A 26,935-nucleotide genomic window follows, 5' to 3' on the forward strand; every position below is an offset into this window, starting at 1 on the left:
TTCTCCTTATCAAAACAGACAACACCACAGTAATGTGGTACATCAACAAACAGGGAGGGACCCAATCTTACCCACTGTGCAGGCTAGCCATGAACCTCTGGCTGGCAGCCTCTTCCAGGGGACTACACTTGATCGCACAATACCTACCAGAGATCAACAACACCCTGGCAGACCACTTAAGCAGAAACTTACTGAACCCCATGAATGGCAGCTTCACAGAAAAATCATTTTACAAATCACTCAGGAATGGAGGACTCTGGAGGTGAATCTCTTTGCTTCACATCCCAACCATCAGCTGAAAAAATTCTGTACCAGAGAGTATCACCACCTAGTGTGGAAGCTGGATGCCTTGACCTTCCCTTGGAACACCCCTTTGTGTACGCATTCCCACCTCTGCTCTTATCCCCACGGTACTGATCAAAATAAGGGTGGAGAGACCAAAGGCCATCCTCATTTCTCCAGATTGTGCCAGACAACATTGGTACCCCTTACTGCGCAGCCTGACCTTACAGCCTCCCAGGCAGCTTCCCCTGATCTCAGACCTCTTAACTCAGGTGGGGGGGAAGTGCTGCACCCACACTTGCAGACCCTCAAACTATCAGCATGGCTAATGCTCTAAAGGCAAACAAGGGGCCCCAGTTAAACAAGCAAGTTCTAGACATTATCACAGAGGCCAGAAGGCCCAGCACCAGAAAATCTGATGCAGGAAAATGGAAAAGATTCTGCTCCTGGAGCCAGTCCAGAGGGGTCAGTACCTCACAACCTTCCATCCCTCATATCCTGGACTACCTAGCAGAGCTACTTAATAGTGGCCTCTCCTCCTTCTGTATTAAAATCCACGCCTCAGCCATTTCAGCTAATTTTGATACAGAACTGCCCCTGTTTTCCCATCCTTTGATTAAACAATTCCTCAGAGGGCTTCTAATATCAGACCTCCCAGAAGGCTACCCACTCCAGCCTGGGACCTGAACTATGTTTTGGAAAAACTAACTTTGCCACCCTTCAGTCCTACTGCTTCAGCAGAACTAAGGTACCTGTCCTGGAAGACTGCTTTTCTCCTAGCTTTCACCTCAGCCAGAAGGGTTTCAGAACTTCAGACACTGATGGCCTTTGAGCCCTTCATCATTTTCCATGCAGACAGGGTTTCCCTGAGGACTAATCCCTCCTTTATGCCCAAGGTGGTATCTAATGTAACTCTCAACCAGGCCATATATCTACCCACCTTCTTTCCTAACCCTCAAAATAAGAGGGAAAGACTTCTGCACTCATTAGATGTCTACAGACAGCTCAAATACTATCTGTACTGTACTAAACCTTCAGGAAAACAAACCAACTACTTGTCAGCTTTGCTCCAGGGGCAGAGGAGAAGCCCATTTCCAAACAAACCATTTCCAAATGGATATCACACTGTACCCATTTCTGCTACAGTTTGCATGGGAACCCCCCTCCCCCAAGTCTATTCGAACCCATTCCACTTCCACAGCATTCCTCAGAGGAGTTCCCACCAGGGACATCCTGGAAGCTGCTACCTGGACTTCCGTTCATACCTTTACCAAGCATTACCACCTACCTCTATTTTCTAAGGATAGGGCGGGGTTTGCCTCTGCAGTTCTGCAGGCCATGCTGACCCACTCCTAGGTCTCTTACTAATCCTACCACCCCTCTCCTCAGCTTTGGGAATCTTCCCACTGGTGATGACTGCAACAGTGAAACATGAGGAACATAGTACAGTTGTGTAGTCTTACCATAAATGTAGGTGTTCGAGTGTATTCACTATTGCAGTCCTGGTTTCCCACCCTCATGTCCCCTTATATCTTCTTTCTTTAGGGAGACATACATTTCTAACAGTGGCCTTTAGCCACCAGGACCCCTTTACCATATTTAATTGGGCCTCTGACTGATTAGGGCAAGAAACACTGATGTAATGGGGTCGGCTGCCTTCCTTTATAGCACTGACGACCTGACATCAGCCACCAAGTGACAGCAGCTGATGCAGAAAAACATTGATTCTGGTATTCGAGCCAGCCAAGGGCTACCACAGCAGGGTAACCCACAGGTAATGATTGCAACAGTGAATACACTTGAACATCTACATTTATGGTAAGTGTACACAACTGTACTTTTTAGTTGTCACAGACTTATTAGTAAAGACACCTGTAACAAGGCCTTTAGTAATGTTTTAGATAGTGTTTATAGCTGAAATTAGCACAGTGTAGTGGGGAAGGAATTCATAGACCAATGCTGTTGGACACCTAGAAGTCCCTAGCTATTTATATGTTGGAATAATTCTTTATAAAGTAACTTTTTCGGTATTTTAATGATAAGCATAGCTATGATATGAGATTGATGGTCTTTTAGGTCAGTAGGTGATGGACATTTTGGGAGAGGGATAACTGCAAAGTGCTTAAATTCTTCAGAAACTAGTCCAGTTGTAAGATAGAGGTTAAAGATATGAGTGTCCCCAACCTACATTCCTAGAAATCTTGACCATTCTGCTCCCTCATTAGAGGCCACCTCAAAAGTGCACAAATCACTGCTTCTCTCCAAGTCCCAAAGTCTGGGAATCAGTGCCAGCCTTACTTAATTTCACTTCTTCTTACCCCAAATTCAGTTCTAAGTTGAAAATGGTGAAATGCCAGTGTAATCTCTCATATTACATAACCTAATCAAGCCATAAACTGCCACTTATTGGCACCCTCCCTCTGCTTTAGCCCCTCCAGACATAAAGTCCTTGTCATGTCACTCTTGTACAGTTAATGCACAGCTAAAGTACTTCAGATTTTAGTTCTGTATTGTAAGCAGTCTCTGCTATTTATACAACCCTCTATTAAAAGATACATTAATTTGTTTGCAACTGTATGTAATAATGCACTGCAGTATAAACCTGCTCACCTGTCTCTATGACTACAGAAATTGCATTTGTGTATGTTTATCTCCATTACTGTATATAGTTTCTTTATATACGCAACAATTTTATAAACATATGTACTTTCTCTCTTTCGTCGTGTCTCTCTAATTGTCAAACTTGAAATCTTTCCCAGGCTGAGATACTGTTAATAAATTTAAATAAGTAAGGAAGAGAAGTTAATCCTGGCGTACTCGTTCACACACCATACATGTGTGCAGGCAACTTTTGTGGTCTTGTAATTCATGTGTGGCATGGCATGTGTCTGTGATATGGAAGGAAACTGGAACATCTAGTGAAAACCCATGTAGACACAGGGAGGCTTTGCAGACATCAAATGTAAGAACCCCCCCCCCTCCTGTTCAAAAGAAAAACTGGTGATTCAGTCATTGTGAGGTGACAGTGATAACCTCTGCACCATTGTGCTGTTCTAATTAGATTGTATTTAGTGTTTCTGTGGGTCAGTTCTGTGATGTCCTTCTATACCACTGTTGCAGTATTAACATAGGGGATTCTCTGCCAAGGTTAACCCAACGTCCAGCCAGTATACCAAAGCCTTACATCACTCATATGCTCCCCCACGTAAGCATTAGGGCATAAAGGTGATGCACAGATTCTACATACATCAAAAGAACTTTGCTGCCAGTCCAAATGCCATCATTGAACATCGGCTGAACGCTCCTTTGTCTGTGATGGTTGGCGATTTGTGTTTCAGATAAGTGCCCCACTGGGTTTTTCTCTTTTCTTTTTCTACCTTTATTTTTGTGAGTTTACATGTCATTCAGAAAGGGAAAATGTCAGTGTGGGAGACAGATTCCCCACAAAGATCATCACAAGCAGTGTCTCTTCTGTTCGGGTGCTTCTCACAACCATATGCAGTGTTCTGTCTGCCAAGAGTTTCTTGTTAGGGCCATATGTAGAAGCCTGTTTTCCTTGTCAGTTTACTTGGAGAACCAGCGTCTTAAATTGTTGGCACCAGGTGCTCTAACAGAATCTTCCCATCCCTAAGGTCTGCCGCCTGCCAAGAACAAGACCAAAAAACTCGGGTCTGATTCAGCTAATGTCCTGCGTCCTGCGGATGTGTCTGTCAAGGTGGTGAAAGCCCAGAGGATCACCTGATTGTTTTTTTGGATTCCTCTGCCAAGACCCTGTCGGACGCCAGCATTGATCCAACTTCTCACACATCCTTGGAGGCTCCCTAACGTCCGGTCCAGATATTGAGACTGAACCTTGGCTGATTATTTGTGAGGGACAGAGGAGGATACTACAAATCCTAATTTGGGAGGAGATTTCTACTACGTTGGTTGAGTGTCGGCAAGGGTCTGAACCCTTTAGGATTTTTAGTGCTGACATTCCTCAGAAGAAAAAAAACAAACAAACAAAAAGTATGTTTCCCCTGCTGCTAATGATTCTCTGCATGAATGGCAGGATTTTACCCAAGGGTTGTTTAATTCCTTAATGGTCTTAAAGCCTCCTCAAGGAGATTTTGTGCCTACTCTCCCTTGGTGATCTGCTCTCCTTAAGAGGCCCAGAGAGCAGGAGACATCTGAAGAGGATTTGGATTCTGAAGAAGAGGCTTTGGCATATTCCTCTCAAATCCTTTCCCCTTTGTATTATAGAACTGAGGATGAAGATTCTATTAGTCCAAATTCTGTCTTAGAAGAACTCTCCTTTGGGAACACTATTTCTCACATGATGGAAGATTTCAAATGGGACTGTTCTCAGGTTTCTGATATTGAAAAAGAGGTATTATGTACTCTTCCAAATGGAATCTTCTAAGCCCTCTGCTGATCCTCCTGTCTTGGCTGCTCTTTTAGATACCTTTTCAGCAGCTTCTATGGCCCCTAATTCTCAATCTCCAGCCCCCTAAGAAACCTGATAGATTTTACAAGGTGCCCGGTTGTACGTTCTTGTGCAAGTGTTCTTCTGTTAATCCTTTTGTAGTGTCTGTTTCTTCTGACAAACCTAAACTTTCAAATCTGCTAAACTACTTCCTTCTGATAAGGACAGTGGAGCCATGGAACGTTAAGGCAAAAAGGTATATACTGCTGCCACCCTGGTTTTTTTGAGCTGTTAATTGCCAGACTCATATGACCAGATATGTGTTGACCCTTCTTTCTCAAGCTTCTAAGGCAATCTTTGACCTCCCTGATTCAGAAGTGAAGGTTTATGCCCTTTCTCTACTGGGTTCTATCTCTCAAGTTGCCCACTACCCTGTTAAATATAGCAATGATGCAGCTAATGCTTCCTGTTTTGAGATATTACTGTTGGCTTCATTTTCAGACCTTACCTAATAATATTAAGGCTAAATTGTTGGATGCTTCTCTTGATAATATGCAAGCCTTTGGTTCTGCTGCTGCTGAGCTTTCAAAGTCCCTCCAAGATAAAGGCAAGGCCTTGCAGGAATTGAAACATAATTTTGTCTCTCCCATCCCTACGTTCCAGAGGAATTCTCCATCTAAATCTGCTCTTGTACGTAGACAGCCTTGCCTTCCTTCTAATGGTAAGAAGGGTTCTGTGTGTGTACTCCCTGCTAAGTCTACTCAGACTTGTACTTCTCAGAAACCTCCTTTTCAAGACAAATCAGCTTTCTTTGGGCCAAGTTCCCTTTTCTCTCCATCTTTTCCTGCCCCTTCCCTGTTTGTTAAGGGCCACTCAAGACTCTTAGGTTCTGTCCATCATCTGCCAGGGATGCTTCATGGTGTTTAAATTCCTTCCTCCTTTTCTGGGCATTCATCTTTTCAGGAACCACTTCCTTTTTATAGAACTACTTCAGGGCCTTTTGGTTCAGGGCACCATTCAAATTGTGCCCCCTGCCCAGGAAGGAAAAGGGTTTTATTCCAGAATGTTTCTGATTCCAAAGAAAGAAGGCACCTGGAGACCCATTCTGGATCTTTCTCAGCTCAACACCTTTCCACATGTCCCTTCCTTTTAGATGTTGTTCCTTCAAACTGTTCCCTCTTCTTTTTCCCTAACCTCAGGGATGCTTACTTTCACATCCCCATTCAGCCCGTTTTCAGGAAGTTTTATTTTTTTCAGTTCTCTGTTTTTCCCTTTGGATTTTCTACTGCTCCAAGGGTGTTTATCAGATGTCATGCTCTCTTGTCAGTGCCTGTTGAAGGATGAGAGGGGTTCAGATATTTCCTTATCTGGGTGACCTGCTCATTCAGGCTTCATCCCCCAAGGTATGGCTTCAGCACCTCCAGTTTGTAGTTTATCTCTTAGAAAGCCTGGGGTTTACCATACACTTTCAGAAATCAGTCCTGGTTCCTTCTCAGGATCATGTTTTTCTCAGTTGCAGGATCCAGACCATTCCCATTATGACATCCCTGCCTCTACCCAGAGCTCTATTTCTCATCTCTATATATAGTCACCTTTTTTCAGTTACAATCAGGGACTTTTCTTGGGGTTCTAGGATTCATGGGCTCCATCATTCCTGTGATGCCTGTTTCCAGATTCCATATGAGAAAACTTCAGTGGTTCCTAAAGTCAGTGTGGCTTCAGCACTGCCATCCACTGGATGTCCTGGTTCCTTTCCTTCCATACCTCAAACTCGCACTTCAGTGGTAGCTTCATCAGCTTTTTCTCAACCCAGGACTTCCCTTTCAACCACCAGTTCCCCTCTCAGGAACATTTTTCAGATGCCTTGGATAGAGGGTGGAGAGCTACTTTTGGTTCCCTCAAAGTCCAGGGTCTGTGGCCTCTTTATCGGAGGTCAGAGGACATCAACATAAAGGAGATGGAAGATCTCTTTTTAGCTCTTCAGACTTTTCATTTCCTCTTTCTTCCAGGGCCTCCTAAAATCCTCACAGTCAGTACCACAATGATATGGTATATCAGCAAGCAAGTGAGGACATGGTTGTGCCTTCTTTTCACTCTTGCTGTTCAGCTCTGTGATCTAACTGTCCAGTATCGAGTGACTTTTGAGGCTGTCTACATTCCTTCAAAGCAAGATATAGTCAAAGGCTCAGGAATGGATGCTTTACATAGTTGTGTTTCTGGACATTGTTCATCAGTGGCAAGTAGATTTTTTGCCTTCCTTTTGACCAGATAACTTTGTGTTTTCTGTGTCAGAGTCCCACGTCATTTGGCTTGGAAGGTGGACACACTATCTTTTCCCTGGAAGGAAACGTTTCTGTATTCCTTCCCAACCCTTCCTCTAATTCTGAGGGTCCTGTTCAAGATCAAGCAGGACTCCCCCAAAATCTTGCTGGTGACTTGCTATTGACCCAAACAGCATTGGTTCCCCCTTCTTCATCTAGCCTGGGCAATCACCACATTACCTCACAGAGTGGACCTTCTCACACAAGACAAGGGGACCCTGATCCTTCATAACTTGTCCATTCTTCAAATGATGCTGTTGGTGATGGATTTTGATCCCTTTTAGGCACCTTTTTTTCTGAGGATGTGTTTAGGGTTCTACAGAAGGCAGGAAACAGTCAGATTTGCCCAAATGGATGAGATTTTCTGTCTGTTTCCTTTCCAGTAACCAGGATCCCTTTTCTGTGGGGATCCCATCAGTTATATATGGGTTACCATATTCTTCAATTAAACTCACCTTTCAGCTTTTTCTGCTTGCCTGCCTAGACTTCTCATCTTGCCTCCAGGTTTGAGGTCAAACAATTTCTTAAAGGCTTCCTTCTTATCTGGCCTCTGAGGAATCCTATTCCACTTCTGAGGATTTCAATTTTGTGATTGAAAACTTGACTGTTTTTGAGCCTGCAGCTTCAGCTTCCTTGCAGCATTGTAGTTATAAGACTGTTCTTCATTTGGCCCTTACTTCAGCTAAGAGAGTATCTGAGGCTCTTCCTCCTTTTTTAGTTTTTCATAGGGAGAGGGTGTCTCTTCATAATCCTTCTTTTATGCCCAGGGTGGTTAATGAGTCAACTGTTAATCAGTCTATTCATTTACTGTCCTTTTTTCATCCTCTGCAATGTGCTAGTGAGAAGGTTCTTCACACTTTAAATCTGCATAGACAGCTCCAATATTATTTGGGTAAGAATAAGGCCATTTGCAAATCTGAGCAACATTTTGTTTCCTTTCATCTCAGATCTCTAGGTGTGGCTCTTTCTAAGCAAACTATGTCCTCCTGGATGTCTAAGGCCATTTCTTTTTGCTATGCCTTTCATGGTAAATGTCTGTCTACCTCTGTAAAGGCTCAATATACTAGAACTATTGATTCTTCGGGTGCATTTTTCAAATGATTTGGATACCAGTTTCATCCTAGAAGCTGCTACTTGGACTTCTGTGCATACCTTCACTAAACATTTCAAATTGGATGTTGTTTCCAGAGCAACAGCTGGCTTTGCAAGAGCTATCCTGTATGGGTTTGTAGAGGGCTGCTCTGTGCTTTCTTCCTCCCAGGTTTCCTCCCGAGCACTTGTGCTCCTCTTTTTGTTAAGAATACTGCAAGAATAATATGTAAGGACAGTACAGTTGTGTAAAATCTTATCATAACAGTCGACATCCTTCTCTTCTCTGCCCTATTCCGTCTGTCTTTCCGGCCTGGAATCCTTTTCCTTTTTCTCCTTCTGGATGCACATGTTCTTCCTAGTTCTTAGGAATATTTGTTGCACCTGGTGGTTTTTAATTCTGAGGTATGCACGCCTTTAGGTAACCATTATGCCCTACGCATTGTGTGGGGAGCATATATGTGATATACGAGATCTGTATATTCCTAAGGCCTTGGTATACTGGCTGGACATTGGGCTACCCTTGTCAGGGAATCCTTTATGTTAAGAATTCTGCAACAATGAAGAGAAGGTAATCTATGTTATGGTAAGATTTTACACAGCTGCACGTTTGACTGCTTAGTGCCAACTTAATCTTAGATATGTTCTTGTGTTTCTTTCTGCAGAGCAAGCTTACTTTAAACACAAGCCCTGAGATGCATACCTCATGGAGCCCTTGATCATCAGGAGTCATCCATTTTTGCATCTTTGAAAGAAGAACATAAACTGAAGCCCATGGGAAAAAAAAAGTTATGCCAGTGTCTGTCAAGAAAGACAAATGTACTTTCAGCTAACTAGATGATGTGTATCTAGGCACAATGTAAAAATCTTTAACATGATGTTTTCCCTAATATTTTTAAAACTATTTTACAAGTTCCTGGCTAGCTGTTCAAAGCATTTGTATTTCTTTGTTTTATACACTGGTACAGAGATTATTTTTTTCCAGTGAACTCCTGTGTAATAGTGTATACATGGGTTTATGGACTAATGTCGTATGTTGGCCTGCAAGTGTTTAACTTTTTAAATACCAAACATTCATATGGATTGGTGAACTTGGATTAATGTGCTGCTGTAAACTTGGTACTAGTGACTTTTATACTGATTTGGGGTACCACTCAGAAGAGATCCAGTTGCCTTTGTTCTGTCTAGTGAAATTAACTATGTTTGGTAGAAAATGTGCAGTCTTCTGAAGTGGTGAAACTGCCAAGCATATGAAAATTCAGAACTAGTGTACCTATCTGTTTTTTACTTTTTTATCTTCTGATATATTTTAACAAAACAGAGTAAAGGGATGAATGTGCACTGAAAATGGAAAATAAATATTAGAACTGAAAGGTGTTCATTTTGTTTTACTGTTGAAGTAATAACCCCTTGGGATTTCCTACTGTGAAAGCCCTTGGTCTGCCTGAATGTCAGAATCTTTTCCCCTCCTCTAAGCCCATATGCCTTCTCCTCCAGTGTCAGGATGCCAGTGTATAAAGGTCGCCAACTGGTACCATTTTCTCAGTTCTTTTTTGGTGTCATTGTCTTGTTGACTGGTCCGAAGCCAACATTTAGAGTTGCAGTTGAGGTAAGTATTCCTATTGAGAGCTTATTTTCTTATTATCTGTTGTGTTGTTAAATGCCAGTTGCCAAGATAACGACTTGTTTAGAGTGTGGGGAAACAAATCTTTTATCAAGTCATTCACATTCTGACTTTTTTTTGCCTATGCCCAGAGCATGATGTGCCCAAATATCCCAACTGTCCCTGCTTTAATTCCAGAACAATCAAACATAAGGTGGAACTGCTAGAGATATAGTTCTAGAAAGAAAGGGTGCATCATGGGTTTGCATGCATTATAGTGCCTGCCAGTCATGCTGAGCTCAAGCTTCCTTTTTGTAAGAAGGAGAAGCATCTGAAGCAAGATAGGGTTGCAGATGACAGCTAGTTGGCATCAGTCAGTCCACCCAGGCTTGTGATTGCCAAAGGAGGAGTCCTTTCACAGATGGAGCATGCAACTGATGCACAAATATCATTGGATGGGTCCAGGATTGTTGTGCTGGTTCTGTCTTTTGTCTCCCTTTCCAAGACTGCTGAAGGGGAAGGGCAGAATCCCCCATTTTAAGGAGGAAGCTTCAGCTGACTGGGCATGAGCCACAGCCTCCCACTGCCTGGGATGAGTACATTCAATGCCACAATGAAATCTAGGCCCAAGGCCAAATTAAAGAAGGCTGCATCCAGCTGACATCAACCTAGGCCTTCTGGGTCTCAGTGTCACCAGACTTACATACAGGACCTTATCACAGATCTCATGGATATTGTGAGATCCAGATAAGCTTAGCCATAGCAGGACCCCTGCTATACAGTCTTTTCCTGGCAAAGGAAAGAGGAGTTCTGCCCCTCCCACCCCAAGTCTTGTGATTCTTATGATTCTGATTAGGATGAGTTGACATATATAGACCATATTTCCTCTGGATCATATGCTGATTCAGTGCCAGTTGCAAATTTTGCCTCAGCCTCACCAATTCTCCATTTAGGGAGACGCAGGTGGTGTATTTACATCTCAAGGAGGCCAAAGGAAGCACTATATATATATATATATATATATATATAAGTCCTTGCCAACTGAGAAAGAGAGCTTGACTCTGGATGTATTTGGCAAGAAAGCATGCACTTCAGCCACTGTGGCCATGAGAGTTCTCAATTGGCATTTCCATTTGGTTACATTTCAGGAAATTCTCCTGGGCCAGATGAAGAAAAAGCTGGAGGGGAGAGTGGGTAAAGCTCTAGCCAAAGAATTATGGGATCTCTGCAGCTCTTGCTCTTAAGTTGCAAAACATTCCATTGTACTGTGGATTTAATGATTTAGATGCATCTAGCAAAGCAGATACTTCTGGGTCTGTTATCGGGAGGCATGCTTGGATAAGAGAACAGTCCCTTTGTGGGGATATTTACATCTGAAATCTTGGATGTTAATCTTGACCTTGTAGACCCAAGGCACAAGCTATTTTCCAAAAAAGTAAGACAAAACCAAGTCCCTGCAGACTGTAAAGGACTTTGTGTAGGTTCATCCACCAAGGTTTAGTAGGAATTGCTGCCTCACAATCTAGGTAAAGAGGGAGGAGGAGGAGCAGGAGGGACAAGCAACAAAAAAATCAAATAATATGGGAAGTAGATCGAGGAACAAGGCCTAATGTACCCTGGCTCCAGGGGCCCAGCAGGAAACAAGCATGACTGTACCAGACCTCTTCCCCCATCCATAAGACCCATCCCATCTCTTACATTCAAAGCTTTGAGGCAGACTTTCCCAGTTGCTAGACAGTTGGCTAAACACTACAAGGACAAATGGGTCATTCAAATAATAAAGTCAGGAAGGATACAAACTCCACATTCCCTCTTTACCAAGACCAGCAGGTATCCTCTTGAGTTTAGAAAAAGTCAAGTCATGGAGGTTCAGCAGATCAACATTTTACTGGAACAGGGATCTAAAGTACCAGTCCACAAAAAAGAAAGAGGCACAGGGTACTTTTCAAAGATTTTTCTGCTTCCAAAAAAAGAAGGAACCTGGAGATCACTACTAAAAATATCAAGGCTAAACAGGTTCATGAGGGTCCACAAAGTCAAATTGTTAACTCTTCAAAAACTCCTGCTTATTCTTTCTCTCCAGGTGTACATGGTCACTCCAGATCTGAAGGTCACTTACCTCAGTATCCCCATAGCAAAACTTCACAGCTGGTACCTCCACTTCAAAGCAGGTGGGAATCTCAGTGGGCATTATCAAGACTCTTTTTTGCCTTTGGTCTCACTACTGTTGCTAGAATCTGTATAAAATGTGTATCTACACTATTTGCATATTGAAGGTGAAGGGCAACCAAAGTTACCCCTGTCTGATGATTCACAGATTGTGTCTAAATTAGGCAAATAACTTGAAGTATCTCTTATCCTAATCAATGACTGCCTCCCAAGCCTGGGGTTCACCTTCAATTTAAATAAGTCAAATCTGACCCCTGTCACAGAGATTAGTCTCCCTTCTGGACACAGACAAGCAGATGGCCTTCCTAACACAAGGGAAAGTAGACTTCTTGACCCAATGTTTCCAATCCCTGCTGTATCAGGTATTTGTGGTGGCCAAGAAGATCCTCAGGGCTCTGGGATGCACGGCCTTCTACATCTAGATGATTTCCTTTGCCAGACCACATGTAAAGAAAATACAGTGGTAACAGAAAATATGTGCTGCCAGCACCAATATCCTTTGAACTATAAGATAAGACCATGCTTGAAAAAGGAAATTGTGGGGTGGATAAGGACCTGTTTTCAAAACAATGGGAGTTCCTATTAAATGCGAGCCTGAAAAATTAAGTTGTGTTCTCAGACACCTCACATCTAGCCTTGAAAGCTCATTCAAGTAACCTTCAAGTGCAAGATCCAGTTGGAGAGAACAGTTCTCCAGAGCCACATCAGTCAAAAGGAAATATCAGTGTTGAGGGACATGATGGCATTCAGGAACTTACGGAAACAAGGCACTCCTGATAAATGCAAGACAGCACCATATTTATGTGGTCCATAAGCAAATAAGGATGTACCCACTCATCCTCTATATCAACTAGCCATGCAGCTGTAGGATGCTGCACAAGAAATGGAACTGCACCTTATAGCACACTGCCTGCCATGACAAAGTAACATATCCTCCTGAGTGAATGCTGAACAGAGAGAGTTTCACAAAACTTATACAAAGATCAGGTGTGCCAGAAGTAGACTTTTTGCTTCCAAAGTAGGCAAATAAAGAAATATTGTACAAGAACCAAAGATACCAAGGCCTAGAGAATGGATGCTTTCTCCTTCCCATGAGCAGGTCTGTTTCTGTATGTATTTTTTCCCATACCTCTCATCCCCAGGTTATTAATAACAATCAGGGAGAAAGGGCCAAAAAGAAACTTAATTGCAACCTTTTGGCCAAGGCAGGATTTGTTCCTCCTGCTACACACCATGAGCAGGCAAACGCCAAAGACGCTTCCATAAAATGTGGACCTGTCAACACAGAACAGGGAAGACAGCCATACACCCCAGCTTGAACATCCTGAGGCTAACAACATGGATGGATTAACTTTTGTTACTCAGGGTTGTTTTTTTTTTTTTAGACAAGGACATCCTGACTATTCTGAAAGAGGCTAGAAAGCTATGTTTGAGGAAATCATACCTCTGAAAATGGAAGAGGTTTTCTGCATGTTGGTATGCCAAGTGTCAGCAAACCTACCCTTGGAACTGTCTTATCTTGCTAAGCTCTTTGTAAAAGGGCTTTCTTATACTTCCATTAAATTCAGGCTTCTGCCTGGTTACCAATTCAGCCACCTCTATTTTCTTAACCTTGTGATGAAACAGTTTCTTAAGGGCATCATCCACCTTAGGCCATAGTGAAGAGTACCTGCTTCCTTCTGCCACGTCATGATTGTGTTGAAGAATCTTGCTATTTCACCTTTGAACCAGCAGTGTCTGTAATATAAAGTTGTTAACCTGGAAAACTGCATTATTAGTGGCCATCACTTCAGCTAGGAGAATCTCCGAGTTACAAGCTCTTGTGTACTGAACCCTTTCTCGGATTCTACTTGGACAGAATATCTCTGAGAACCAACCCATCCTTTATGTCCAAGGTGGTCACTGAAATCTCCTTGAATCAAGCCATACATCTCTCTACCTTTTCCACAGACCTACAAAACAATGAATAGAGGACTGTTCACATTTTGGACATACATAGACAGTTATATGAACAAGACAAAACATTTCAGGCAGTCAGATCAACTATTTGTGACCTTTGCATCTAATACATTGGGCATTCTACAAACAGACGACTACTAAGTGGATCTCTTACTTTAATCAAATTTTGCCACAAACACCATAGAAATCGGGTGCCACTGTACCCAATTTTCATGGTGTTTGTAGAAAAATTAGAACACATTCCACTAGAGCAACCACTGCTGCAGCTGCCTTGAGGAGTGTCCACCTAGGAAATCTTGGAGGCAGCCAATGTGGTCCTCTGTTCATGCCTTTACCAAGCATTCCAACCTGTTTTCTTTCTCTGTAGCTGCAGCTGGGTTTGCTTCTGCAGGTTTGTAGGGTCTTCTAGATTCCCCCCATGATTTTTTTCAATGTCCCAACTGTTAACTTCGGGAATTCTCCCAAGAAGTTATTACTGCAACACTTCTTTCTGTTTACCATGTATGTAGATGTTTGAGTGCCTTCACTGTTGCAGTAGTCTTTCACTCACTCCTTCCCCCTCTAAGCTATACATACATGCTTACAAATATTTCAAGCAGTGCCATATATGCCCTTCTACCCTGCCAATATACCAAAATAGCTGTTCCCATAATGTGTCCAGGCTGTTCTTAAAAATATCTAAACTGGTTCTTGCTTTAATGTAATGTCTTAGTCCGTTCCATGTATCAGCTGCTGTCTCAGTGAATCAGTTCGTTCGCTTTTCATTCTTATAGAATCTTCTAGATAGGTTGCCTGATGAGTCTGTACTACCTTTTGATAACTTCAAATGTTCCCTGAATGTCATGTATACCCAGATAAGGTCTCCTCTTAAATACCTATATGAAAAACTGCACAAGTTCAGATGTTTTAGTCTTTCATGTACATGAATGCCCTTGTATATTTCTGCTGTACTCTTTCCAGTTTATTCATGCTTGTTTTCTTATAAGGCTTCCATATTGTTATTCCATACTCAGGTTGAGTCTAATGTAACTAACAAACAATGACTTCATAGTTTCTTATTTTCTAGACTTTATAAATCTTTTTATACAGCCTATAGTTGCATAACTGTCATTAACCAATTGGTTGATATGATTAGAAAAACTCAAAAGCTGGATCTACCCATATAACCAGGTTCTTAAATGAATCTAGAGTTTCAGTCACTGTGTGCTATAATAAATATTCACCTTTCAATTTGTCTCCCAAATCTCATATGCTTAGTTTTTGATGTATTTGACAGCATATTATTCTTCTGTGCCCAAATGTCTGATTTAGTCAAGTTCTTTTGCAGACATGCCCCATCTGTAACACATGTAATCAGTTTACCCAGTTTCAAGTCATCTGCATACAGACTGTAGAATACCTCAGATGAAAAAGATGGATCTGAAAGATGCAATCTAAACAAGTAAGGACCTAGGACAGTTTGGTTGCTGTATGATACTTGCCACGTCCTATTTGTAAGACATCCAGATTATCAATAGTACATAAATACCTAGTTGTTCTAACGTATTGATCAGTGTTTTGTGTATGACCCTGTCAATTGCTGAAGTTAAATCTATGTAAATTACATCACAGCACAATTTTTCATTCTTAGCTGTTATTATGTTGTTATAGAGCATCTTCTCACAAGTGGTAATAGACCTATTTTAAACATATGCATGCTGATATATGCTTTCACATCCTAACCTTTCCAATTATGACAATAATTTGTCCAATATTACCTTCTCTGTTATTTTTCTTCAACATGGAAGTAAACTTAAGGGTCTATATGACTTTTGGTTTGTCCTACTCCCCATTCCTTTAAAGACGGGTTTAATAAGTGCATGTCTCCAATCTTGACAAATCTCCCTATATTTATACGACCTAATCAATAATGGATATAATGGTACTTTAAGTTCTTGTTGAATTATTCTCAGGTCATTATTATGAATTCCATCTCCTCCCTGTGCTCTATTTGGATCCAGTTAGCATAGCTCATAATCTAATTTGATTTCAGTATCTGAGATTACCTGGTTGTCTCTAGGGCAATGTATCACTCCCTTTGGGGAGCCAAACTGCATTGCATAAGATTTTGAAAATATATCTATAACCTGTTGTGCTGATAATAAATTTTGGAATCTGCACACAGTTTGTCAGTGTGTATGCCTTTATTCCTACCACATCTTATGTATCTTTAAAATGGCTTCCCATTATGCTCAATATCTTTATATATTTTTTTTTTAAATTTCTTGATTTTCTCTCACACTATGTTTAATTTGTCTGTCTAGCTTGTTTATTTCAATTTTAAAAGTTGTAGTTCATCCTGTTTTCCATTTATTATATATTTTTGTCTCTTACCTTAATCAATTATCTTGTTTTTTATGGAAATATATCCTTCTGACATAATCTTGGGTTGGGGCACCCTCTTCCCTACCCTTTAAGTAATGTTCCCCAGCATTGCTTTTTTTTTTGGGGTGGGGGGGGTCTTCCTTACAATGGCTCTACTGAGAGCAAGTATGGATGCTGTAGGCTCCTGGCTTAGGATTTGTAGAGTAGGTTTGCAGTCCTTGGTGGGGCAAGAAAAAACAGAAACCTGGTGCTGCGGTAACGTTGTTGCCTCACAGTAAAACGCTGTCCGGTTTGATTCTCAGCTAGAGCATCTTCTGTGTGGAGACGTGTGAATGGGCATATCTTCGTTGAAGGTTGTGCATCAGGGCTGGTAACTCGGCACATAAAAATCAACTACCAATCATTAGCGGACCGGAGTTCTGCTGTGGCGACCCCTAACCGGGAAAAGCCAAAATACACAACAACAACAACTGGCTGACAACCCTTATGCTCTGGTGTCAGAGGGGAGGATGTCTGCCAGGCTGGGAAGAGGGGGAAAATTCTCTGGTATTTGGATAGACCAAGAGTTTCCACAGCAGGAAATCCCAAGGAGTTATTACTACAATGGTGAAAACACACAAACATCTTGATTTTTTATGGTAAGTAGATACAACTGCACTTATGACCTGTAGTCTTCTTCAGAAATAATCTGAAGTATAAAAGCAAACATTTAAGTCTGTTTATTTTCAAATTTCACATAATTTTTGAAGAAGACTACAGGTTGAAGTAAGAGTGCTACTGTATTATTTTCCATTTCACTTGTTTATTTATAGTGTGACTTGTTTTGTTAAGTTCCATGGTGAAGCAACACTCTTCTGATAGATGTTTTTAAGTTCTGTTCAATGTCTGCACACCTAAATGGGCTTTTAGACATATTTTAAGAAAACTCTTAGTATTAGGAAACACCTGTCATTGGTGATGGTGGATTAACATTATACAGTTTCAAAATGTCTTCTGCTAAGTTTGTGTGAAGAAAGGATTGGCACTTCCTCCTCTTTGTTTAACCTTAAAAGAAAGTAGAACCAACTCTTAAAGAAGATCACATGTACTTCAATGACTACACAATAGCTATGGAGCAGGTTAGAAAATTGGTTGTAATGGCCTTTCTTCCTAACAAAACATAGCCTGTGCTTATCAGAGTCAAAACTAATGTTGAATCACTGTCCGTTTCATACCCTCGTTGTTGGTATATGAAAAACTTGAGCTGGTCTCCTGTAATGCTGTCTTGAGTCTTGAAGCTGACAGCAAACAAAATTAAGGCTATGAGCTGTTCACAAGCTACTTCCTGTTGTACAGGGTTTGATTTGCTCGGCCTTCATATACCTGATGTGTGACCTTGAGCAAGACATTGCTTTGGGTAACTGGGAAAATGAGCCAGGTTCCTCAGTGGTCTCCTGGACTGATTGCTTGTTTACCACTTATGAATCTGTCACTAAAATATACCCACTGCTTGGTATACAAAGAAACTGGCATGTCATTCCTGTCACGTTACTTTTATAAACACAAAATTAGGGTTATGTATTATTAGTGTCATTATACACTGCATTTACATAAATAGTGGAAAATGTTTACTGCTTTTCCAAACTGAACATTTTATGTATAGTTAACAGTTCCTGTATCAGCTGAGAAGTTCTAAACTAATAAAATGATTGTCATCAGCTGTGTCATACAACTGTCTCATGTATGTCTTTTTACCCTAATACCATGGGATTGCATGTGGTCTTAGCGTTTATTTTTAGGATATTAAAATCACACATTAAAGAAGAGTGGTTTGATTCCATAAGAATACACAGGTAACATAATTTGCATTTTTATTTTACAATGTATTAAAATTGGGAAATATAGATCACAGTATGTCAAAGTCTTTCCAGAATTTACTGAATATTAAGCTTTCTTAGATGCAATTAAAGAGGGTATCAGCTGTCCAGTAACAGTACGTTAATCTCAGTAGGTATTTGCACATCTTCCTTTCACTTGGTGCTACTGAACGGCAGTTCTGTTTGAACAATCTGCACTTATTTTTATTTTCCAGTTAGTTGGGTAGGCGTATACTTGCAGTGGACACATCAACAGTGACACATGGAGCATGTAGTACAAAAATGCATCATCTGTCACTGTATGCAGTATGGTCATTTGGAGAGAGAAATAACATATGCTGTAGACAGTAATGCAGCATAGTTCAGTACATTATATACAACTGACAGTACAGAATCCTGGTAAGTTACAAAAAGACTGAAGTATATTGTTATACATTATTTACAGTAACAGCTGTACATATTCATGGAGTTTTGAGCAGTATAATGACAGTGTAACTGTAGGATGAGGTGTGGTCAGCAAGGCCAGATGTTTACTTATGCTGGTGTTTGGCTTATGCCAAAAAGTGATCACAAAGTTTTTATTTAAATAAGTGATGATAAGGGATGTGAAATAAGTCATTCAATCTGGGGGTTGAATTCAGACATCTGGTTCCTGGTGTGAGAAAACTTATTTTATAATGAGTAAGATTTATATTTGGTTTATGTAGGAGTGTTTCATCATTGGCAGGAGCAGCCCTAGGTCACCTGGTGCCCTAGGCAAAAGGGTTCCACGGCGCCCCCATCCTGGTCTACCTACACCAAATAAATACTGGAAAAGTGCCCCTGCTAGACTGGTGCCCTAGGCGGCCGCCTAGTTGGCCTGTGCCTAAGGCCGGCCATGGGCATATGTTGATCAGTGCAAGTTTGTTGGCTAGAGTTTGGGCAGCAGTTGCAGTTCTAATGTTTATATAGTAGGTTGACAAAGGAATATTTCTGCTTTCCTTCACTGAATGTTCACTTTATTAAGTGATTGATAGTGATTGTTGAAAAATTCATAAAGCAAAATCAGCCTAATTTTTTTTTTAATCTTATCGGCCCATTTTTGGCCTGTCCATTAAGCCTATTCAGTGGCTTATTGACCTTTCCATAGTTTCATAGATTAGTAGTAGACTAACTGCCTCATGGGCCATTTTAAGCCTAGCTAATTACCCCATGTGAAAATCAAACCCTGTACAATGTGTCTGTTAGGGAAACACCTTAACCATTATGCCAACCTCCATGTGAAGCAGAGTTCCTTCCTTGAATAGCCACAGCAAAATACTCCACCTTGCGTGCAGTTCTCTTACTTTAATAGTGGAAGTGGTGGATAGAACCCCTTACTGATGGGACTTAGTCTTCATTTGGTTCATGATTGCTTTACACTTACAGGTCTGCTCCTTCTGGTCAGTCTTTTTGGTGTTGTGCTGTCTTGTATTTTTTAAACAAGAAACATTTATTGAATTATCGCTTATGACATGGTGCAATCATACATTTATATAAATGAAAACACACCATTTAGATGTATTTTCAGTCATAAACACATATAGTCTTCTATAAAGTCATTGTAAATCAGATATTACATAGCTCATTCAATTATAGTGTTCTTTAAACCTCATTCCTCCTTCAAATAATTGTTTTGCATGCATTTTCCCACAATTCCCAATTTTTCTATGTAATTTGCTCCTACACTTTTGTAAAGATCCCATTTCCAGTTCTTTTATCTCTGTTACTGTATTCACTAATTCTAGTATACTTGGTTTAGACTTTGATTTCCATTTTCTAGTAATTGCTTTTTTTGGCAGCCACCAGAATTAAACCATTGTTAAGTGTTACAGCCATCACAGTTTTCTTCCAGGATGTTGGTGCTTCTCCTCCTTTTAAAATATTGTGAAAACAAAACCTTCTAGATCTATATCATTTTCTTTCATCTTAGTTTCCAAACTTCCATAGGAATGCCATCTGTTCCTGGGGAATTTCCTGTAGATTGGTTATACATTACCATTTTCATCTCATCTCCTCCTATCCTGTTAGTAATTGAGCCTCAGTGACCTCTGACTTTGGTATATTCAATTCTTCCATAAACATTACCATATGTACTTTTTCTTGATTTCCACATTTCTCTGCTTTATACAGATTTTCATAAAATTTCAAAAATCTTTCTAATACCTGTACAGGACCTCTGGTTATTTACCTTGTTATAGGCTCTCTAAGTGTGGCAGCAACTATTTTCTATTGCCTAAGCCGCTTTGCTAAAAGTGTGCGCTCTGGAGTTATCAAAAAGCAGCTGCTTAACAGTAGTCTTTCTAAACACGCATATTATCCAGGTAGTTCCTTACTTTCTCTTTTGCATTCTGCAGTTGTGTCTTTTCTTATTCTTTGAGATTCCCCCTATTCTGTAATACTTTAAACTTTGTCAGTCCCTCTAAATAATTCTTGTCACTTCTTAATCAAATCTATTTTATTTCTACCCAATTTTTAAACTCCACTTTCATTTTATCCTACTCCCTATCTATATTTTCTGAAGAAATATCTGTCTTCTCTAATAATTCTAGAATAATTTCCACTGCCCATTCCTTAAATTTCACTCTAACAGATAGGTACAGAATCACCAGTATCTCATTTTTATTTCATTGCCCTGCATTTTTATTTAAGATATTAATGGTGCATAATCTAAAATAGTTATTGGATGCTTTTCAAAACTTTCAAATACATGTACATGTTCCTGTGAAGTATAATTTCTGTCTAGCCTACCCCAGTTTCTGTACCTTGGCGAATAATATGTAAATTCTCTCTGAGCTCCTACTGCTGAATTCACATCTTCCATAGCAAATATTTTTATAAATTTCTTCAAAAATATACCGTTTTGTTATATTTCCCTTCTAGGCTCCTCAATACATCCTCAACTGTTACAAATCAAATTCCAGTCCCCACCTATAAGTAATATTTCCTGCTGAAAGCTGATTATTTCTCCCAGAATTTTCTTAAGCTCCACTGTAGTAGTTTTAGTTTTTAATGCAAATACATTCTAGATGTAATCCTCCCTTGCCAGCAGCCACATTCTACTACAAATTTACCATTATCTTATTTCCATCTTCTGTCACTATTGGAGCTCCTATAGCAATTAATGTAAGCACTTCTCTTTTCCTTTATCTCAGATATCCCACTGAATAACTATCCTGAAATAATAAAGTAGGAAAACCCAGAGAATTAAGCTCCTCTCAGCACAAAAACAATAAATCCAAATCAAACATTAAGCAGATAAACATGGCTCAGGTTAAAGGTGTTGAAGAGGTTTATTATTGTTAAAAAGTAAGCACTTTCTTGTCCTCTGTCAGACTCTTCATCAGACTCAACACATACACTATTAATAAAATAACATTTAAATACTTTCCTTTAATTTTTACGCTGTAGTGAATTCATTAATGCAAACTGACCATTCAGTTTATGCATCCTGAAATCCTTTCTTTTTCAAATCCATATGTTCCTTTCTTTCCAAGTGTGTCTCCTGTAAGATTACTATTGCACTCTGCATTTCTTAATGCAGTTTACTACTTTTTCTTTTATGTATATACCTGTGAGACCATTCATATTGAAAGATGATATGAAAAGTGTTGCCATTATGATAAGAATTTATTGTTCCCACCTGTTATGGATAACATTTTTTTTTTTAATATTTAGCTTCAGATTTTGTGGTGCATGCATACACTAATATTTGGCAGATTGATCTTTTATACAGTTGTTTCTTATTATATTCATTTGAACCTTTATCACAACTTACAAGATAATTTGTTTTAATAAACACCCCTCAAACAAAAAACAAACACACCCCATAACCCATTAACTTAATACAAATGCATAAACTATGTACATCTTCAAATAATGAAGTGTGTAACCCTCCTAATAGGAACAGTTATCCCAGATTGACAGCTACACTCACGGGCTTTAATTGATGTATGAAGAAGGTTATCCATGCTAAGATGCATGGTAAAGCCTGAGCTTCTACTTACACCAACAGTCTCTTTTTGTCTTATCTTTATTCCTGGTGTAGAAAACAACTTGAATGCTTTCTAAAAACATTATCTTTTTGCCTTTGAAAGAAAAAATATTCTGCTTTTTATTTCCTTCATCAGATTGTCTCCACAGAAACATGAGAACCAGATACACATTTGCCTTCAGCTACAAGTTATTTATTTGCTTCCACTTAAAACGTGTTATTAGATCAATTCAAGGGCCATAATCCAGTCATTTCCCATATGCAAAAGTAAGAAAAGCATATACATTTTATTTATATCATGCTCTGTATATTTTTAAAACCCATGTCTCACCTCAGCAACCTAAGATTACAGCCTATTATCTGAAACATGATTTTGTCCATGCTTTCTTCTCTTTTAATGGTGTTTTTCGTGTTTCACTGTTGCAGTCATTACATTTGGATAATCTGCTGGCAGGTTGCCCTCAGTCATCCTGAATAACAAAGTCTTGGGTCCTGTGTCGGTTGCTGTCTCCTCTTCCATGACGTCAGGTCGTCAGGGGTATAAAACATGTAGCCGACACCATTTTCTTCAGTCTTTCTTGCCGCGCGGTGCCCAAAGCAGAAGCATTTCACAAGTGCCGGTCGGCCGACTACTGAAATATTCACGTTTGAGTTTCAGAACCAAAGTCTTCAATAAAGCTAAGTACCCCGTTGGGGAAACTTTTTTCTTGCTTTTTACCGAAGTCAGAAAAAGTTAATAATTGTATTACTTGTGGGAAGCAAATACCTCATAAGGATTTCCATTTATACTGTATTCCTTGCCTAGGCCCTGATCACAATGTGCCTGGCTGTCGGCTTTGTGCTAGATTTAACCAACGCACTGTTAAGCGTAGGTATATTATTGCATCTAAGTATTTTGGAAACAGATTTAACTACCCAGAAATGTCATCGGATAGCAATCCGACTACCGGAGTACATAAAAAATGCAAAGAAAAGGACAGAGAAAGGCAGTCGAGATCCAAAACCGATGACTAAGCTTCTCCTCAGCCAGTCACTTGTTCACCGGTACTCAGTGAGGCGCTTTCGTAGCCCCTGATACCAGCTACCTTCAAGTCGCAGGCCTCTACCGACACCCATGTGGAGTCCGGCATGCCACAAAATACTCAAGGTATTGGACCAATGGATGTATCTCCCTCGGATGGGTCCAGAGCCGCTGAGCAGGCACCGGCTTCTGAGGGTGTATTCAGACCTCAACATTTTTATATCAAACTGAAGAAAGCTGCAAAACCAAAGGAAAACACACCTTCTAAAACTAGAAAAACGATGCCTGAGCCACGTGCACAGGCCTCTATGCCTAAAAAACAGATCAAAATGGCTGAAGACCTTATTACCTTGATTAGGGGTACACATCCCCCTCCAGATAAGAGGCCTAGGCAAGACACTGACTATGAATCTTCAGATCAAGTTTCTATTTCTTCTGATTCCTCTTTTGATCAGGAATTATCTTTACCTCCCTATGAGGATTCTAATGCTGAGGAGTCTATTCCATCTGCATCTCCTCCTGAGGATTATTCATTTGGAGAAACCTTGCATACTTTGAGGGAGCATTTTCACTGGGAGAGTCAAGACTTCTCAGAATCAAAAAAGAGGCTCAGGGATTTCCTCCTCCTCCCTCAGCACAAGCCTTTAAGCCATTCCCCCTGTGTTAGACATTGTGGATGATGTTTTTTTGGAGTCAAACCTGACCCCTGACTCTTTACCTCCAGCTCCCACTAAGCCTGATGGGTATTACAGGATCCTTGACTCTCATAAATTTTTATTTAGAAACCCTGCTGCTGATCCTGAAACTATTTCACAGGGTCCAAAGGGAGTTAAGGCCTCAACAGCAAAAACCCTACCCCCTCCGACAGAGATTCAAGGGTGCTGGACAGATGGGGAAAAAAGGTTTATACATCTGCAACCTTGGCAATTAGGGCCTTAAACTGTCAATTTCATATGCGTAAGTACCAACAACATGTTATGGGATTGATGAAACAGAAAATGAGGTTGATTTCAGAATGTGCAGAAAATAAGGAATTGCAGGAATTATTGCATGCAGCTGAACAAATTGGAAAGCATACTTTGCAATGTGCTTTTGATTCTTTAGAGGCCTCCTGCAGGCCGCAGTTACTGGATCTGTGATTAGGAGGCATGCCTGGTTAAAGGAACAAAATTTGCCTGATCATGTTAAAGCTAAATTACTAGATGTACCTTTACAGCATGATTCTCTGTTTGGTATTAAGGCAGAAGAGGTTTTAAATAAAGTAGAAGACAAAGCTAAGTCTATGCAAACTGTTAAAGATTTCTTACAAGTGCAGCCACCTAGATTCAGTAGACACTGGCCTACAAAACATTGGTCCTTTCCTGTGTCAGACAGAGCTCAAAGGGGCAAATCCAGATGCCCTAAGGGTTCCAAGTACCAAGCTCAGGACACATATAGGTCAAAGCAATGGGGTGCATCCACCTCCAAATCTGGAGGAGATAAAGTGCAAACCTACAGAAAGCAATCCCAATGACTTCCCTCTGCCTACACCAAGCACTTATCTTTTGGCAGCACCCATAGGGGGAAAATTTGCACTTTTTGCTCAAAATTGGCAGTTAATAACCCAGGACAAGTGGGTACTGAACATCATATCACAGGGATACAGATTTCATTGCCACACTATGCCAATGACAAATGGTTGGCCAGACCTGCCAAAAAAACAATGGGCAGAGGCACAGAAACAGGTTACGTCCCTCATGGATATGGGGGCCATTCAGACAGTACCAGAACAGGAAAAAGGACAAGGTTTTTACTCAAGACTGTTATTGGTACCCAGAAAGGACAAGGCCTGGTGGCCAATACTAGTTTTATTGATTTTGAACACATACCTGAACATTCCAAAATTCAAAATGCTCACTTTGCAACAGCTTCTGCCCATGCTGGGCAAGAATGCTTGGCTGGTGATTTTAGACTTAAAAGAGGCATACCTGCATGTCCCAATAAGACAGTCGTGCAGAAGATACTTCAAATTCAAGGCTGGCTTAATGCATTACCAATTCTCTGCACTGCCCTTTGGCTTATCTACTGCGCCCAGGGTCTTTACAAAGTGCCTGGCACCAGTAATTGCATTTTGCAGACAAAGAAGTATTCAAATATATCCTTACTTGGACGATTGTCTCATTCAAGCAGAGAACAAGGACACTCTTCTATAACACCTGGTATTTGTGAAAAGGCTTCTAGCATGCTTAGGGTACACAATAAATGAAAAGAAATCACAACTGGTACCCTCTCAAAATATAACATTCCTGGGTACAAGCTTGCATACAACTGCCCAGATGGCTTATCTCATGCCAGACAAACAAAGGCAACTGACTACTTACTTCAAATTGATGGCAACAAAAACCCAGTCTTCCACAAGACAAATTCTGCAGGCTCTGGGCTTCATGGCATCCTGCATCCTACTAATTCCATATGCAAGACTGCATATGAGGAAACTTCAGTGGTACCTAAAAAGTTTATGGAGTCAACATTCACACAGTCTGGAAACAATGATTCCTGTCATCCCCTGCCTGCAACAGGAGTTTCTATGGCAGGTAAAGGCCTGTCACCAAAAGATGGGACGGCCCTTTACTCTACCCCCTGCCAGCCAAACCTTAACAACAGATACATCAGATTATGCCTGTGGGGCCCACATGGCAGGAAGATGCATTCAGGCCATATGGGCACCAAATCAAATGCATCTACATATCAACCAGAAAGAGATGCTAGCTGCTCAAAATGCCCTAATAGCCTTTAAGGACTTACTTCATCCAGGAAAACTACTGATAAAGATGGACAACACCACAGTCATGTGGTATATAAACAAGCAAGGGGGCACACACTCCTACCCCCTTTGCAGATTAGCCATGGCACTGTGGGGCACAGCTTTGACCTACCAAATAAATCTTCAAGCTCAATTTCTGCCAGGAAAAAAGAATACTCTGGCAGACGATTTAAGCAGAAACCTGATGGATCCTCACGAGTGGAAACTAAATCCACAAGTATTCAGCATGATAACAGAGAAATGGGGGAGCCCAGACATAGATCTATTTGCCTCTCCTCAAAATTTTCAGTTGAAAAGATTCTGCACACAGACTTATCACAGCCAAGCATGGAAAGTGGACGCTCTATCCTTCAGTTGGAAAAACCTGTCAGTTTACACCTTTTCTCCCCTGCCTCTTCTAGCCAAGGTCCTGCTAAAAGTCAGACAAGAGAAGCCAAAGATGATATTATTTGCCCCAGACTGGCCCTGCCAATACTGGTACCCAATCCTAAGGAAATTGTCTCAGTACCCAGCTTGGACCTTCCCTCAAAGACCATGACTACTGTCCCAGCAAAACAATCAGATCCTGCACAATCAATTACAAACTCTGAACCTGGCAGCATGGCTAATCATGTAATCATACGAATGACACCACTCAGTAAAGCTGTGATGGATGTCATTTTGGAAGCTAGAAGGCCTAGTACTAGAAAATCTTATGCTGACAAATGGAAGAGATTCTGTGCTTGGAATCAAGCACAAGGAACAGATACAGCAGAACCACATATTCCTCAGATATTACAATACTTAACTGAGATGCTTGACAAAGGCCTATCTTTCTCATCAATCAAAATCCATGCCTCTGCCATTTCGGCTCATTACAATACAGAGCCACCTATCTTTTCACATCCTTTTCTAAAGCAGTATCTTAGAGGAGCCAAAAACCTAAGGCCTCCTAGAAGATTACCATTACCTGAATGGGACCTCAATTATGTGTTGGAAAACCTCACCCTGCCTCCATTTGAACCAGTCGTTACTGCTGATATAAACTTCTTATCATTGAAGACAGCTCGGC

At 40.7% G+C, this 26,935-nt stretch overlaps 1 protein-coding gene across 1 annotated transcript in view; it reads left to right on the forward strand.

The window, feature by feature from the left end:
• Positions 1-11,347, forward strand: part of LOC122794642 (arf-GAP with dual PH domain-containing protein 1-like) — a 1,143,274-nt gene extending 1,131,927 nt beyond the window's left edge. Inside the window, exon 11 of the mRNA XM_044063238.1 lies at positions 8,763-11,347. Coding sequence (XP_043919173.1) covers positions 8,763-8,791 — 29 coding nt within the window. The 3' untranslated portion in view covers positions 8,792-11,347. The remainder of the gene's footprint in view (positions 1-8,762) is intronic.
• The last annotated feature ends 15,588 nt before the right edge of the window (positions 11,348-26,935 follow it).

Source organism: Protopterus annectens, chromosome 1.part0 (genome assembly GCF_019279795.1).
Source record: "Protopterus annectens isolate FY-2018-M chromosome 1.part0, PAN1.0, whole genome shotgun sequence".
Lineage (NCBI taxonomy): Eukaryota > Metazoa > Chordata > Ceratodontiformes > Protopteridae > Protopterus > Protopterus annectens.